At 33.0% G+C, this 14,395-nt stretch overlaps 3 protein-coding genes across 3 annotated transcripts; 1 reads left to right on the top strand and 2 right to left on the bottom strand.

Annotated features, from left to right (window-relative positions):
• Positions 1-1,032: 1,032 nt before the first annotated feature.
• On the top strand, positions 1,033-5,460 carry LOC110707825 (aldehyde dehydrogenase family 2 member C4-like). The gene is made up of 9 exons (XM_021885875.1): positions 1,033-1,232; positions 1,367-1,509; positions 1,920-2,303; positions 3,323-3,412; positions 3,747-3,920; positions 4,068-4,205; positions 4,507-4,644; positions 4,763-4,824; positions 4,998-5,460. The coding sequence occupies exons 1-9, from the start codon at positions 1,127-1,129 to the stop codon at positions 5,269-5,271; spliced, it is 1,509 nt and encodes a 502-aa protein (XP_021741567.1). The 5' UTR covers positions 1,033-1,126; the 3' UTR covers positions 5,272-5,460.
• A 2,009-nt stretch (positions 5,461-7,469) lies between these two features.
• Positions 7,470-8,191, bottom strand: LOC110707827 (multiprotein-bridging factor 1c-like). The gene has a single exon (XM_021885877.1). The coding sequence runs from the start codon at positions 8,024-8,026 to the stop codon at positions 7,589-7,591; it is 438 nt and encodes a 145-aa protein (XP_021741569.1). The 5' UTR covers positions 8,027-8,191; the 3' UTR covers positions 7,470-7,588.
• A 1,010-nt stretch (positions 8,192-9,201) lies between these two features.
• On the bottom strand, positions 9,202-12,689 carry LOC110707826 (probable strigolactone esterase DAD2). Its single transcript, XM_021885876.1, has 2 exons — positions 12,088-12,689; positions 9,202-10,019 (listed from the first exon to the last, which is right to left on the bottom strand). Exons 1-2 carry the CDS (start codon positions 12,495-12,497, stop codon positions 9,587-9,589), a joined length of 843 nt encoding a protein of 280 aa, XP_021741568.1. The 5' UTR covers positions 12,498-12,689; the 3' UTR covers positions 9,202-9,586.
• Positions 12,690-14,395: the final 1,706 nt, after the last annotated feature.

The raw sequence follows: 14,395 nt of genomic DNA, 5'->3' as shown, positions 1-14,395 counted from the left end.
GTCTTAAAAAAAAAAAATGATCTGCTATAGATTTCCGGAGGTATAGATGTAAAAGTCAACTCGTTGACTGTATGTTTTTATCGATCTTAGCTTACACAATAAGTAGTTATATATGTAGTGCCTATTAAATTTATTAATTTGATAATATTCTAATATGATCACACTAAAAAAAATTCATGGAGGTCAAGTCATAGGCATCAACTTCATTAATTTTGACTAAGGCCTCATTCACTTCACCTTATTTTTGTTGAATTGAAATTATTTTTACTGAACTGAAATTATTTTTGCTGAACTTAAATTATTTTTACTGAACTGAAATTAATTATACTGAACTGAAATTATTTTTACTGATTTTCTATTATATTTCTTCTTTAAAGTTACTGAATTTAACTAAACTGAACTTATTTCTGCTGAACTGAAATTATTTTTATTGAACTGAACCTATTTTTACTGAATTGAAATTATTTTTACTGAACTGAAATTATTTTTACTTAGTATTATTTTTTTAAGGTGAAGTGAACAGGGCCTAAGTAACTAATAATTCGTATATCCCTTTCCACTCCAATAAACCTTATACATAGTATATTCATACAATCATACTATAATAGATTTACTTTTATTAGAAGTACAAGTTCATAACTCTTAGCTAGCATTATGTACAAGTATTATAAACATATAAATTTGAGAATTTTAAGACAAGATCACACGTCGTTTGTTGCATACAAATATGTATATGATTTGTTTCTACATGTAATATTATTATTGGTTAAACATAGTCATAGGTCTCCTAACTTTCTAGCCTTCTAGGGACCACGACGTTCAACAAACCCTAATTAATAAAAATATAATTTCGCAACAGAAGCCAAAGTATTGCAACTAAAAGATCGAAATTAGGAACAATTTAAGGTCACCTTATCATGCAAATCGTGACACTTATATTTATGATAATTTTTAAATTTAAGAAGGGGCAGTGTTGACCGATTTTACGCCAGCTCCCCGCTTGAATTATTAGTAGTTTGGATATATATTATAAAAACAAACTAAGTGGTAGAATTTATAGATCATAAACAAGCAAAGTTATTAGACTGCACGTACCCTAGCTACACAAAAACACAAGGAAATAATTATGGGTGATATGTCAAAAGAAAGCTCGGAATCATGCGACTTCATAATACCAGAGATCAAGTTTACAAAACTTTTCATCAATGGAGAATTTGTCGATGCAATTTCTGGTTAGTATGTCTATGTATTCTTTCTTCAATTCGATTTGTTATTTACCTTTTACGACTCTCTATACACCTAAAGTAAAAAAGAGTCTAGGTCGGTCCGAGAATGTTATCGACTAATAATTAATGATGCGATGTAGGAAAAAGTTTCGAGACAATCGATCCGAGGAATGGTGAAGTGATAGCGAGCGTTGCAGAGGGAGATAAGGAAGATATTGATTTGGCTGTTAAGGTTGCTCGTGAAGCCTTCGACCATGGGCCATGGCCTCGTATGTCTGGATATGTAAGTGCAAATTTATGATTGACTTTTGATAATACAACATATATAAAAGTGCTTGTTTAAAAAGGTTGACTATAACGACCTTTATACACTGTTTATTTAATTTTGCACCTCGTAGTTTTAACTTTTAATTACGGTGGCCTAATTTATTATTCAAAAGTTAGACCTATAGCACTACGACATTATGTTATCTGGTTTGATTTTGTCATTATTTAAGATGTAGCATAATATGATGATCAGAATTGAACAATACTAGTTGTGTTTAGGTTTTTGTTTTATGTCTTGTAACGCCAACTCTAAATTATTTATGTTTTTTCTTTCTATAATTTCGTGTTCGTATAATGTCATATTTCAATTGTATTATCATGTCATGTCAGAGATTGTCGATTCGATCTAAGTTTTAATCTTCTCAGGAAAGGGGAAGGGTTATGATGAAATTTGCGGACCTAATCGAGGAACACGTGGAAGAACTAGCAGCGTTGGATTCAATAGATGCAGGCAAACTCTTTACAATGGGGAAGGTCTTGGACATCCCAGGTGCATCCCACTGCTTACGGTACTACGCAGGAGCAGCAGATAAAATCCATGGAGAGACATTGAAGTTGTCACGTGCGATGCAGGGGTACACCCTAAGAGAGCCAATTGGGGTTGTGGGCCACATCATACCATGGAATTATCCAACCACCATGTTTTTCTTAAAGGTGGCTCCAGCCTTAGCGGCTGGGTGCACCATGGTGGTTAAGCCGGCGGAGCAAACCCCACTATCGGCTCTTTATTATGCTCATCTTTCCAAGTTGGTAAGTCAATACTTTATAATACTCTGTACTTCGTATTACATATAAATTACACTATATTTTAGTTTGATTATTATTGCTACTACTTTCTTCGCCTTTAGAGATTTGTGTTGTGGTATAATTAGACCGTCTATACAATACTTCCTAGCTATAGGGCTCTATATATTAAAACTGTATGTAGAATTAATACTTAACATGTAGAATTAATACTTTAACTTGTAGAAACCGATCATTTAAAGGAATTCAGGGTATTTCTAGAATTAATTTTGACATGGTAAAAGTAGGAGTTATGATTTATGAAGGGGTTTTTTTTTTTGCAAACTGAAAAACATATGGTGGTTGAATTTATTTATTTTTAGCAAAATTTCTAATAAGTTGTAAGTTGATCACATGAATACATTTCAACTAAAACTAAAATATTATTACGTAGAATATGCTTAAAATAAATGCTACTAGTATGGTAAGCAATTTGTTGTTGTAGTCGTAGACTTGTAGGAGTAAGGTAGGAAATTTTTTTTATAAGGTGGTTGTTGTTAACTTGTTCCTATGTTATTGTTTATTAAAGCTTCTATCTTATACGTAAGAATCTGAAACTATATGGTCGATCAAAATATTAAATAATAACTTTGAATAATTGCAATTCCAAATTAAAATAGCTTGTAATTACACCATTATTAGATTTATTATTACGTAATAATGTTGTTAACTTATACGTAAGAATCTGAAACTATATGGTCGATCAAAATATTAAATAATAACTATGAATAATTGCAATTCCAAATTAAAATAGCTTGTAATTACACCATTATTAGATTTATTATTACGTAATAATGTTGTTAACTTATACTATATTGTATTCTTGGATATTGACATATTGTATACACATTAATCATAAATTGTACAAATAATATGCCCTTTAGAATTTATAATTTTCATTCTTTAATTTGCGTCTGTCATTTAAATTTTACTGAAGATATAATATATTTTTTTTTTCCTTTCTAATGAATGTGGTAATTAAACAGGCTGGTGTTCCTGACGGAGTGCTAAATGTTGTGAATGGATTTGGAGAAACTGCTGGGGCTGCGGTCGCCTCTCATATGGACATTGACAAAGTACGTAAAAACTTCATGATACTCTTTACTCATTCATCATGTAGTAATTCTTAGGTATTCCGTAATATCCAAGTCTTTTAATTTACCTAATTAAAGGATTAATAACTTTTAATGCCTAGTGATATAATTTTATTGATAAAATATTAAAATGGTCTAAATGAATGAAAAAGTGTTGCATTACTTATTGTAGGATGTTTGGAAAAATTGTTTATTTTGTTATATGTACTTCATATTTCCAAAGTCAGTAACGATTTGTGATTGGATTTACTTTTACTACTCATATAGCGTTTGGACTGAGGGATACAGACTGTAATTTATTTTCGTAATTATGCAGATAAGCTTTACAGGATCAGCAGAGGTAGGACGCCTTATAATGCAAGCAGCAGCAACAAGCAACTTAAAACCAGTCTCCCTAGAACTTGGAGGAAAATCCCCTCTCATCATTTTTGATGATGCTGATGTTGATGTTGCAGCTGAGCTTGCTCTTCAAGGCTGCATGTTTAATAAGGTACATTCACCTAATTAATTTTAATAAACACTGTTTTAATTAATCAAACAACTTTTTTTTTTTTTTTTTAATCTCAGATTATGAGTTACAAAAATGTTGTACATATTGTGGTTATTATATATATAGTCCTAATTGAAAGTATTTCAGGGAGAAATTTGTGTGGCTAGTACTCGTATTCTTGTTCAAGAAGGGATTTACGAAGAGGTTTCAAAGAAATTAACAGAAAAGGCTAAATCTTGGGTTGTTGGTGATCCCTTTGATCCTAAAGTTCAACAAGGACCTCAGGTAATTTTAATACTATATTGCATTGTTTTGTACTATTGTACTATCATTTGATAGCACCTCCATTATACGAAGTATATATTTACCTCAACAAATTATGATATTTTGAACGAAACAACTAATTCGCGATAGAGAAAATCGAGTAACATATCATATTGTGAATGATTAGTTGCATGATCAAACATTATCCTGTACGTTTAATTTGTAGTTGATGATTATGTTCTAGAAATCATGATTTCTTATATTCATTAAATTAATGTTAATATAGTGATTAAGTCATTAAGATTTATTCTTTATGATGTAGGTTGATAAGAAGCAATTTGAGAGAGTACTTTCTTACATTCGAAAAGGCAAAGAAGAAGGTGCTGAGCTGCTAGTTGGTGGTGATCGTCATGGTGAAAAGGGATATTATATTTTCCCAACCATATTCTCTGATGTCAAGGTAACATTTTGAGGTTTTTGCATTCTTAATTAATTTAGTAATAATTATTAAATTTAAAGAATAATTTAGCATAATTACATAAGAGTTTAGTTTCTAATTCTACCTTCACTTTCTTCAGGATGATATGCAAATAGCAACGGATGAAATTTTTGGCCCTGTCATGTCTTTGATGAAGTTCAAGTAAGTTTTATCCCACGTTTAGGCACATAAAATATTTAAATTGTAGGCCTTTTTAATAGGCCTTTTTTAAAATAAAGTACGAGTAACATTATATTTGGAACGACTTTTGATTCATCTGATTTTTACGTCTTCTATCAAACTAAAAAATACATTGTGTTTGTGGCCAATGGCAGAACCGTAGAAGAAGGAATACAAAGAGCAAATGCTACAAGATATGGATTAGCAGCTGGGATAGTAACCAAGAACATAGACATTGCTAACACAGTCTCAAGGTCGATTCGGGCTGGAACCATTTGGATCAATTGCTACTTTGGTTTTGATTATGATGCACCTTTTGGTGGGTACAAAATGAGTGGTTTTGGGAGAGAACATGGACTAGATGGCCTCTATATGTACACCCAAGTTAAGTCTGTTGTCACTCCTATTTACAACTCCCCTTGGCTCTAAGCGTCTAAGTTATCAATGTGAACCAATTTGGAACTCGAAGAAGTTGCATGTTTCCTTTTGTTTATTTGCATAAACATGTTTTGTACTCCGTATAATGTTATTGAGTGGTATGTAATTTGTGGAAATTATGTTATGTAATATTTCAACCTTCTTTAATGATGATATTTAATTAGGTGTTTATTTGCTAAATATGACAATTAACCCATTTGTTTTGATACAAGTCACACCATACCAAAAAAAACTCCCTTGAAAGACAGGGCTCTCTTTCCCCCTTGCGACGACAGGAAACCCTAACCTCTGGCTGAGGATTTAGCAGATAAATGCAAATCGCTTCGTATCAATGAGGCAGCAGAGGAAATTCTAGACATTAGCGAATTGGAGAGTCCGGATTCTTCAAAACAAATTCCGTTAATGTGAAAACCTGAGGTAGTGGAGGAAAAGAAGAGCAATGAAGGAGTAGAGAAGGCGAATGAGGAAGTAAATACTGATTTGCCTGAAAAGTCTATAGTGTTGCATGCTAAGGAGAAGGAATGTGAAGAAAAGGAGGGAGTAGAGGAGCAAGAGTTTTTACCTGAGCCTATGTAAACTGAAGAAGGGATAATTTCCCTAAAGAGCAAAAAGGGGTGGAAGAGGTATGATCGATCAAAACATAAGCAAGGTGCAGAAGAGGCCACGAAACCAATTTATCCGAATGCCTGTGTAGAGCATTCTGTTAGAGTTAAATCTGATCATTGTGCAATCGTGATTCGCGAGAAGGAGGCTGGTGGGAGACAAAAGAAGGGCAGAAAAGGGTTCAAGTTTGAAACATGCTGGTTACTTGATGACTGTTGTGAGCAAGAAGTGAAAGATGCTTGGGAGAACTCTTCTAGAAGAACTATTATTTACCGTATTGGGGCTGCTGCTACGAGACTTACTGTGTGCAGCAGATTTAAGCATTTATGGGAAGATGCAGGGATCCTGCTACGGGATGGGGAAACAAAGACTATGTGTGACATGGTTGCAGGCTGGAAAGATGATGAAAAACTCAAGAGGAGGGGAGCAATTTTAGCGTGGTGTGCTTGGGCAGAGAGAAATAAAAAAAATATTTGAAGATTGGAGGAGGAACAATGCAAGTATGTTCAGCGAAATTATGCTAGACCAAGCAACAGCTTAATTGGAGTGCTCCACCTGAGAATGTGGTCAAGTTAAATTCTGATGCTGCTTTGAATGGTGAAGGATGGGTTGGGCTTGAGGTTGTGGCAAGAGATGATCGTGGAGAGGTTATTTTTTCTGCTGTTCGCAAACAGCAGGCATGGTGGTCTCCAAGCATCGCTGAGGCAAAAGGTATTGTTATGGCTCTAAGGCTGGGCAGAAGGTATGGCTTGAGGGATGTGGTGATTGAATCAGATTGTATAGAAACTATGCAGGGCTACAATCTACTGCACCGAGCTTGACTCTATACTTGAAGATATCCTTGTGTTGAGTAGGCACTTCAATTCCATCAATTTTTCTCACATTAAGAGAGAAGGCAATAGTGTAGCACATCATGGAGCTAGAATTCTCCCTTTTGGTGTTGAGCAGGTTTGGGAATGGCATAGCCCTCCGAAAATCGCCCCATATGTATTTGTATTGATGGATAAACTTGCTTTGCGCTAATAAAATTCTGAGTTTGAGTTTTGTCAAAAAAATTATAAAAAAATCTCACACCATACGATGTTATCTTCCAGATGAGTAAATGAGTAATAGACCACATTGGTTACCAAGTCCAAGCAATAGGCCCAATATTAGACTATGAGGATAATAATCAGATTAGTCTAAACTCTAAATGCCCCATAGTTCGATTCGGGTCAAGTAAAATCAAATCCGGCTTATTTAAGATCAGGTCGATATTAAATTACATGTCAAGAATCAAGATAATCATTTCTATATACCCCAAATTGTCATAGCATTTGGTTACTTGTATAATCAGGGAAATCGGGTGAAATTCAGATTTAATTATTAATTTAGTCAATTTTCAAGTCATAATCCAGGTTTAATACTCCAAATTAAATTCGGATTTGATCGGATTTCATCATTTATTTTCAGTTGTTCTAATTATGGTCATTTTTCAAGTCATAAACTCATAATCTATGTTTTAACGCCCCAAATTGTTACGTCAATTCAGATCGTAAAAGAAAATAAAATGAATTAATCAATTCAAAATAATAAAACAAACAACAAATCACGAAATTATTTACTAACTTTTCATTCATCAAAGATTACACCACACATAAGCCCTAAACTCTTTTAATCACAAAAACAACAAATCATCATCAACTAAAAACACACAACAATCACATCATTTTCCAGATTTTCCCCTAAGTTTAACACCAAGAACTCTCTCCATTTTCGCAAGAACCATATGATTAGGAACAGCTTTACCATTCTCATACTCCTGAACAACCTGAGGTCTTTCATTAATCTGCTTCGCTAACTCAGCTTGACTCATCTTCTTCTCAATCCTCGCCTTCTGAATAGCCAGTCTCACCTCAGTCCCCACCTTAGCAAGCGCAGCTGGTTCAGTCTCCTCGTCGAGTTTCCGCGCATTAACAGCCGTCGCAGGAGCCTTCTTGTTAGTTCCTGCGACGGCTTTCTTGACGGTTTCGACGGGTTTACCGGAGCGCAGAGCTTGGTTCACCGCCTTCGGATCACGGAGGTCTTGGGTTTTGGGTCGGGTTTTGTGGATTACGACGGGCTCCCAGTCTTGAGAGATCGGGCCGGATGATCTGGTTGGCATTGTTGTGGAGGATTCTAAAGAGGAGAGAGAATTTGATTTTGAGCGTGATTTTTTTTTTTTTTTTTTTTAAAATGGGATTTTTGAAAGGATTCTGAAGATGGAGAGAGAAAAAGATGATGGGTATTTATAGAGGGAAGGGTGTCTGGAAGGTTCTTGGAGAAATGGGGGGAGATTTTTTGGTGGATAGAGAGGATGGTAGAAGGTTCTAGGTTAGTGCAAAGTCGAAGGTGGGATATTGTGGGCTGGGTTTTTGCTATTTTGGGGAGGTACCTTGGGGATCAAGCTAAAGGGTAGACTGGGAATTTTTTTTTATTTTTTTATAATGGATTACTTTCTCAATGTTCCTATTTATTTCCTCCATTTTATTTTTTATTAGTCAAATTTTGAAAATTTGACCATAAATTATCAATAACTTTCAACAACCTAACATAACATTTTCAGTTACTTCGTACAATTTTGGCTCGACCCTGCTATTTTTTTAGACCCACACTTATTTTTATTTTTTTTACTCGAATCGGGGCCTGGTCCAAATATTTGGCCCATAATAGAACAACTATCACCAAAGCTAGGCTCAGCCATCCGGTAATCATTTCTGTCTATTTGAAATAATAAAGTCATATGCATTCTTCTTGGCTTCATTCGACTTTAAAACATTATATTTGAATGTAGTACAAACTAAATTGAAGATATTTATGTTTTAAAATGTCCCTTGAAGATTCTGAAATTGCTAATGGGACAAACAAATATTTCAAAATCTTTGATGATTGATTTTTTTTCCTATTTATTATTTTTTTTCCAAAAGAATCCTATTTATTATTATTGATTAGCTTTTATGAGTTTTATTTTATGTAATTGTTCTACGGACTACATTATAAAGAAGGGTGTTTTGCATATTTAGAGCGACATTATCATCTCACATTCTCACCCTTTGGCTATAAAGAAAATATAAATGCTTAAGCTGAGCTCATTGGCCCGTATACAAATGTATATAGCTGGGCCTATTGGGCCATATAATGGAAACTTTGTGCTTTGATATCCTCGATAGGCTAAACTAAATTTTTTTTTACAAAAACCAGCCATAGGCTCACATTTCAAATAGTCCATAGGCTTACATTTAATATAGGCTAAAATAAAATCATATGCGTTCTTATTAGATTTGAATCTTTGATGGGGTATGTATCGAAAGAGAATAAATTCATTTCAAGTAGTCAATAGGATCACATTTAATATACAACATACTTATATAATAACCTAACATATACTACCAATACCAATTTCATCTTCTTAAACATAGGAAAAAATTTGGAATGTTTAATTTCCAACCAAAACTCGCAAACCCAAACCTAGCTAGCTATCACTAATCCTAACTTGGCTTAATAATTTGCTTGATAATAGCAAATAACAACACACTTAACCACTTAAGTACTTATTTCACAAACCCTTTTTTCCCACTAACCTAACCAAGGGGCAGGAAATAATGCATGCATGCATGCAAGCATATGCTAGAGATAATAATTTAATTAAAAAATTTCATACATATATATAAGACCTTAATTACTATTAAGAATCCAGCACCTTAGTAATCACATTAAGGACCTCATCATGAGCAGTCAAGTGTGGGAAATGACCATCAACATCGATGATTTCGACCCTCGATTTAGCATTGATCATCTTCTTCTGCATATAGTAAGGCACAGATGAGGGGACTACAAGATCATTGGTGGTGCTAATGATGGTGCAAGGTGTCTCAACTTTCTCAAGAACATGGCGGTAGTCACCGAGGAAAATGATCTTAGCAACAGCTAGGGCAACTTCTGGCTTCATTTTCTTTAAACTCTTGTCAAATTTCTCAGCTAATTGAGGTTCTTTTCCTCCTACGGCTAAAGGAGCAAACGCTGTGGCCCAAGGCTGAAAATTGGATTCTATTGTTGAGAGGAGTTGCTCAATTTGTGTTGCCTCAAACCCTCCTTCATAATCTTCTGAATTTATGTACCTATTTTTATTAATTTAGCATGCGTTAGATCACATCGACAATTTTATCAAATTAAACGACTTGATAACTTTTAAGTAGTGCATAAATAAGATGGTATGGATTCTAACATAATTTTGGACCAAAAAATTGACGAACTTCATTTATTCCATCTCTATTTCTCTACATATGCATAATTGAATTTTACTAGCTCGTACTTACCCCTTGAAATCCAATTGATCTAAATGACGCTATCATCACTTAAGACACATTTAATGACCATGTCAAGTAAACATGGATTTTTCATTTTCTTTAACAAATATCTCGATAAAGACCAAAAAAGTTTTTTTTCTTTATCATGTGGCTTGACAAACACATTATGTTATTACGAAGTACTCCGTATTATTTTTTGAAATAAACACATAATATTTTAAGATTATATGTTACTGATCGATTAAGAATTATTCATTTTTATAAAATAAACTCCATATATAATAGATGAGCTAAATGTTGATGTGAAAATCATGTGACTTTGTCAAAAATTGATTGGGCAAAAAGACAAGTGAACAAAGGGAGTTGAAGTGTTATTAAATGGAAGCTGAACAAACTCTTGGGCTTAAATGGGCCAAAAGCTCACATCAGACTATCAGAGTATGAATAGTACTCAATAGCTGTCATTAACATTAACCAAACAACTACTCCGTCTAATAACGACAAAGCTCTACGTGAATAAGAAGTCTAGGAAATTAAAAATTAAAAAGAAACTTAAAAAATGATTTAAAAATAAATAAATCAAAGTTGCCATATGACAATTAAAGTTGCTTTTTAACTTTATTACAAGCAAAAAGTAAAGAATTGTCCACATCCTTCTTTCATTTTACATCACACAAATTTCTAAACCTAAAACAGCCTTGGTCCCTAGTACTTGAGCTCACTTAAAAAAATTTATTATGCTATGTTAACCTTATAATATACAAATTGTGGAAGTATATACTTCCTCCGTTCTTTTTTTATCGCATCACTTACTACTTTAGGAAGTTTACTTATTATTGCATCATTTTTTTTAGGATAAAAATATCTATGTTCACACTGCAAATACCCAACATACCCTTACTTTTTCACACTTACTTTTTATTTTTTCTTACATTACATGGACAATTTTGTATTTTTACGTTTCTGTCTCTTACTTTTTCCCACTACCAAATTTTGCCTCCAAAATCCCTATGATGCAATAAAAAAAAAAACGGAGGAAGTATAATACATTAATCCTAGTATGAAAGTATTTACCTAATAATCAATCACCTATACCTATTCAAACTGTACAACGATTATTTCTTATCTATCTCTCTAATTTTAATTTTTGTAGGAATTAAACAGGACTACTCGTGACGAGCTCCTAATGCATGTTGAGGATTTGACATGACTAATCAAGGCAGCCTCCTAAAAGATGGACTACTCATCCCCGAGAGTAATAAGAGCGCTAAAAATAATACTTTTTTAAATTATGAGTATATATTAGACTTTGATATAAAATACTGTATAATATCTAGGCATGTCAAGTACATGAGTGTCATAGTTTTACTATTAAGATTAAAATATTGGTTGTTTTGGACACACCACACGAAATGTATGATAGATCAATATTTTATACAGAGTAGCTTAGTATGATCTATAAATGACTATATCCAAATGAACAAAAAAAATAGTAAGTTTCCAAATAACCCTGAAAACTTAATCGTAATGAAAAAAAAAATGTTTATTTTAGAGAAAAATAGAAATAAATTATCATGAATATCTACTAAATTAGTACAGATGGATAAGCTAATTATAGCTTTTCTAAAGTAGATATATGAAGGAGAGGTTTTCATTTTATTTTGTTTTAACTAAAATCAAGCAGTCTTAGCCAACTCACAAAGAAACTAAAACATAACACTCCAATAATTAGGCATTTAATTCAGGTAGAGAATTAAATATATGTAATCCACCTATGCATGAAATTAATCCACAATTCTGCCAAATAAAGCACACTAATTATTAATTAAACATCAAATTAAAATTTCTTAAGTAGATATATGTAGATTAAATTAATTACCTGGGAGATGCTCCAATGAGTATAAGCTTGGTAAAAAGATGAGGCCTCTTGATGGAAGCAATACAACCAATCATACCAGACATAGAATGACCAACAAAAACACATGATTTAATGTTCATTTCATCCAATAAATGTACCAAATCATCAGCAAAAACATCAAGAGAATTATACTTTAAAGGATCAAAACCATGATTATTATTATTATTATTCTCAATATTAGTATTAAAAGCACCAGAAAAGTTCCAATCAAAAAGAACAACTTGGTGCTTTTCTTCTAAGCTAGGAACAATCTTTTCCCACAAGGATTGTTCTCCACCATAACCATGTCCTAGAACAATCACCTCGTCTTCGCCCCCGGTACCGAGGATTTTTGCATTCATGGATGTTGATAGACCCTTTAACATCACCATTATATTGTTGTAACTAAGAAAATTTATTTTTATAGAGTTTTTTTTTTTTTTTTTTTTTTTTTTTTTTTTTTTTGAAAAAAAAATGTGGGGTTGAAGACTTGAAGTAGAGAAGTTGTATGTGTAGGGTAATGAGTTGAGGAAAGGAGAAAGGGTTTGGGTTGTCTTATATAGGAAAGGTGATAGTACCCATTCATTAAATTAAATGGAACACTTGGGTTATATAGGCCACTTATAGCTACCATATTTATTTTATAATATTATTATTATTTTATGTATAAATTTATCATGTAATGGATTTATATATTTTCTTGACAAAATTAAATGTGTCGTTTATTGGATGATTGTGATAGAATGTTGAGTAGTATATTACTCATATTTTGTATAATATATGAAAGTATAATTCATACAAACAGACATGCAAATTAATTTACTAACTACAAATTAAAGATGCATACACCAAAAATGATGTCCAATTCATTTAATCAACAATTGAGAAATAATTGTTATAGATAAAAAACCTCATTTTTGTAAAATAAAAATATATACAATACTACATAGACTTCATCATTAGTTAAAAGTTAGCTTGTTCCATAATATGAGTTAATATAATATATATGGAGCATGTTTCCTCTAATCTAGAATGAAGTCATGGTCAATAGTGGCATATAGTCAAAGGTTTCTTGCAATCACCATTTGGCATGTATCATGCCTAAGAGAGTACAGAGTAAAATATGCCTAAAATGGAAACATTGTCGCTGATATTGGGGGTAATATTGATGTTGCCTCATGTTCATACCATTATTATTGTTCATTTCATTTCACCACTTCAAAATATAGAGCAATTGTAATTAATCAAACTAAAATAGCCGCTTAAATATATACACTTAATATGAAGTGGTTAGCAAACACTTAAACCTAGCTAGCTAAGTTATACTCGATTATATGTTATGCATACTATCCCTCCATCAGTCAATCTCTATTTCGTTCTTCTTTCTAATTGAAATCTTTTTAGATATAAATTAATTTAACGTGAAAAGAACATACAAAGACGAAAATAGTAGCAGATTAGGACTTTTTAGAAAAGTAGACATAGCATAAAAAGTTTTTATTTGTTGAATGCTTTAGGATCTTAGAGATGGAAGGAGCCAATCTCGGCACTAACTAAAACGAGAGAGAGAAAAAGAGTAGCAAAGTTAGATATTGGAGATGACCATGAAAATTGAAAGGTCATAATAATCTCAAAAAAAGTTGGAAGTCATAAATCATCCCTTTTTGTTTTAGACTTTTTGGATTTAATATTTGTTTCAGAAGGTCCATTGTAGCTAGCTCACTTACACACACACACACAAAATGTGTATAGTACAAACTTTATTTCTATCTCCTTCTTTATTTTCGGATTTATTTTACAGCAATCTTATCCGCTGATTTTCTGATGAATACTATAAACAGCCGAAATAAGGGATTCAGTCATTTTCCACCAACTAACACTATTTAATGACCGATTTTGCCTTTATGCTCTTCAAATCTACCACCTCTTTTACCTCTTAGCTTAGCTTGCTTGAAGTACAATTCTATACTCCCTCCGGTTTCGAATTACACAAATTAAATTTTCATGTGGCTGGCTACACCGTGTAGCCGGGGTTATTTATTTAGGGGTTACTCGGTCGGTCACGGTTCGCGGGTTATTCAATCGGTCAGGGGTTACCTGTTAAGTGTTTTGGTGTGTGTCAGTCGGTCACACGGTGTGACCAGCCACGCAGAAAACACGATAACTGACCGAGTATTCCCAGAATAAGTAATCCTTGGCCGAGCGAGTAACCCCTAAAAAAGTAACCCCGACACACGGTATGATCAGGCACATAGAAAACGTACTGTTCGAATTAATGGTTATTACATAG

The sequence above is a fragment of the Chenopodium quinoa genome, unplaced genomic scaffold (genome assembly GCF_001683475.1).
Source record: "Chenopodium quinoa cultivar QQ74 unplaced genomic scaffold, ASM168347v1, whole genome shotgun sequence".
Lineage (NCBI taxonomy): Eukaryota > Viridiplantae > Streptophyta > Magnoliopsida > Caryophyllales > Amaranthaceae > Chenopodium > Chenopodium quinoa.
The sequence above is the reverse complement of the archived record's forward strand: the minus strand, read 5'-3'. Positions and strand labels throughout refer to the sequence as shown.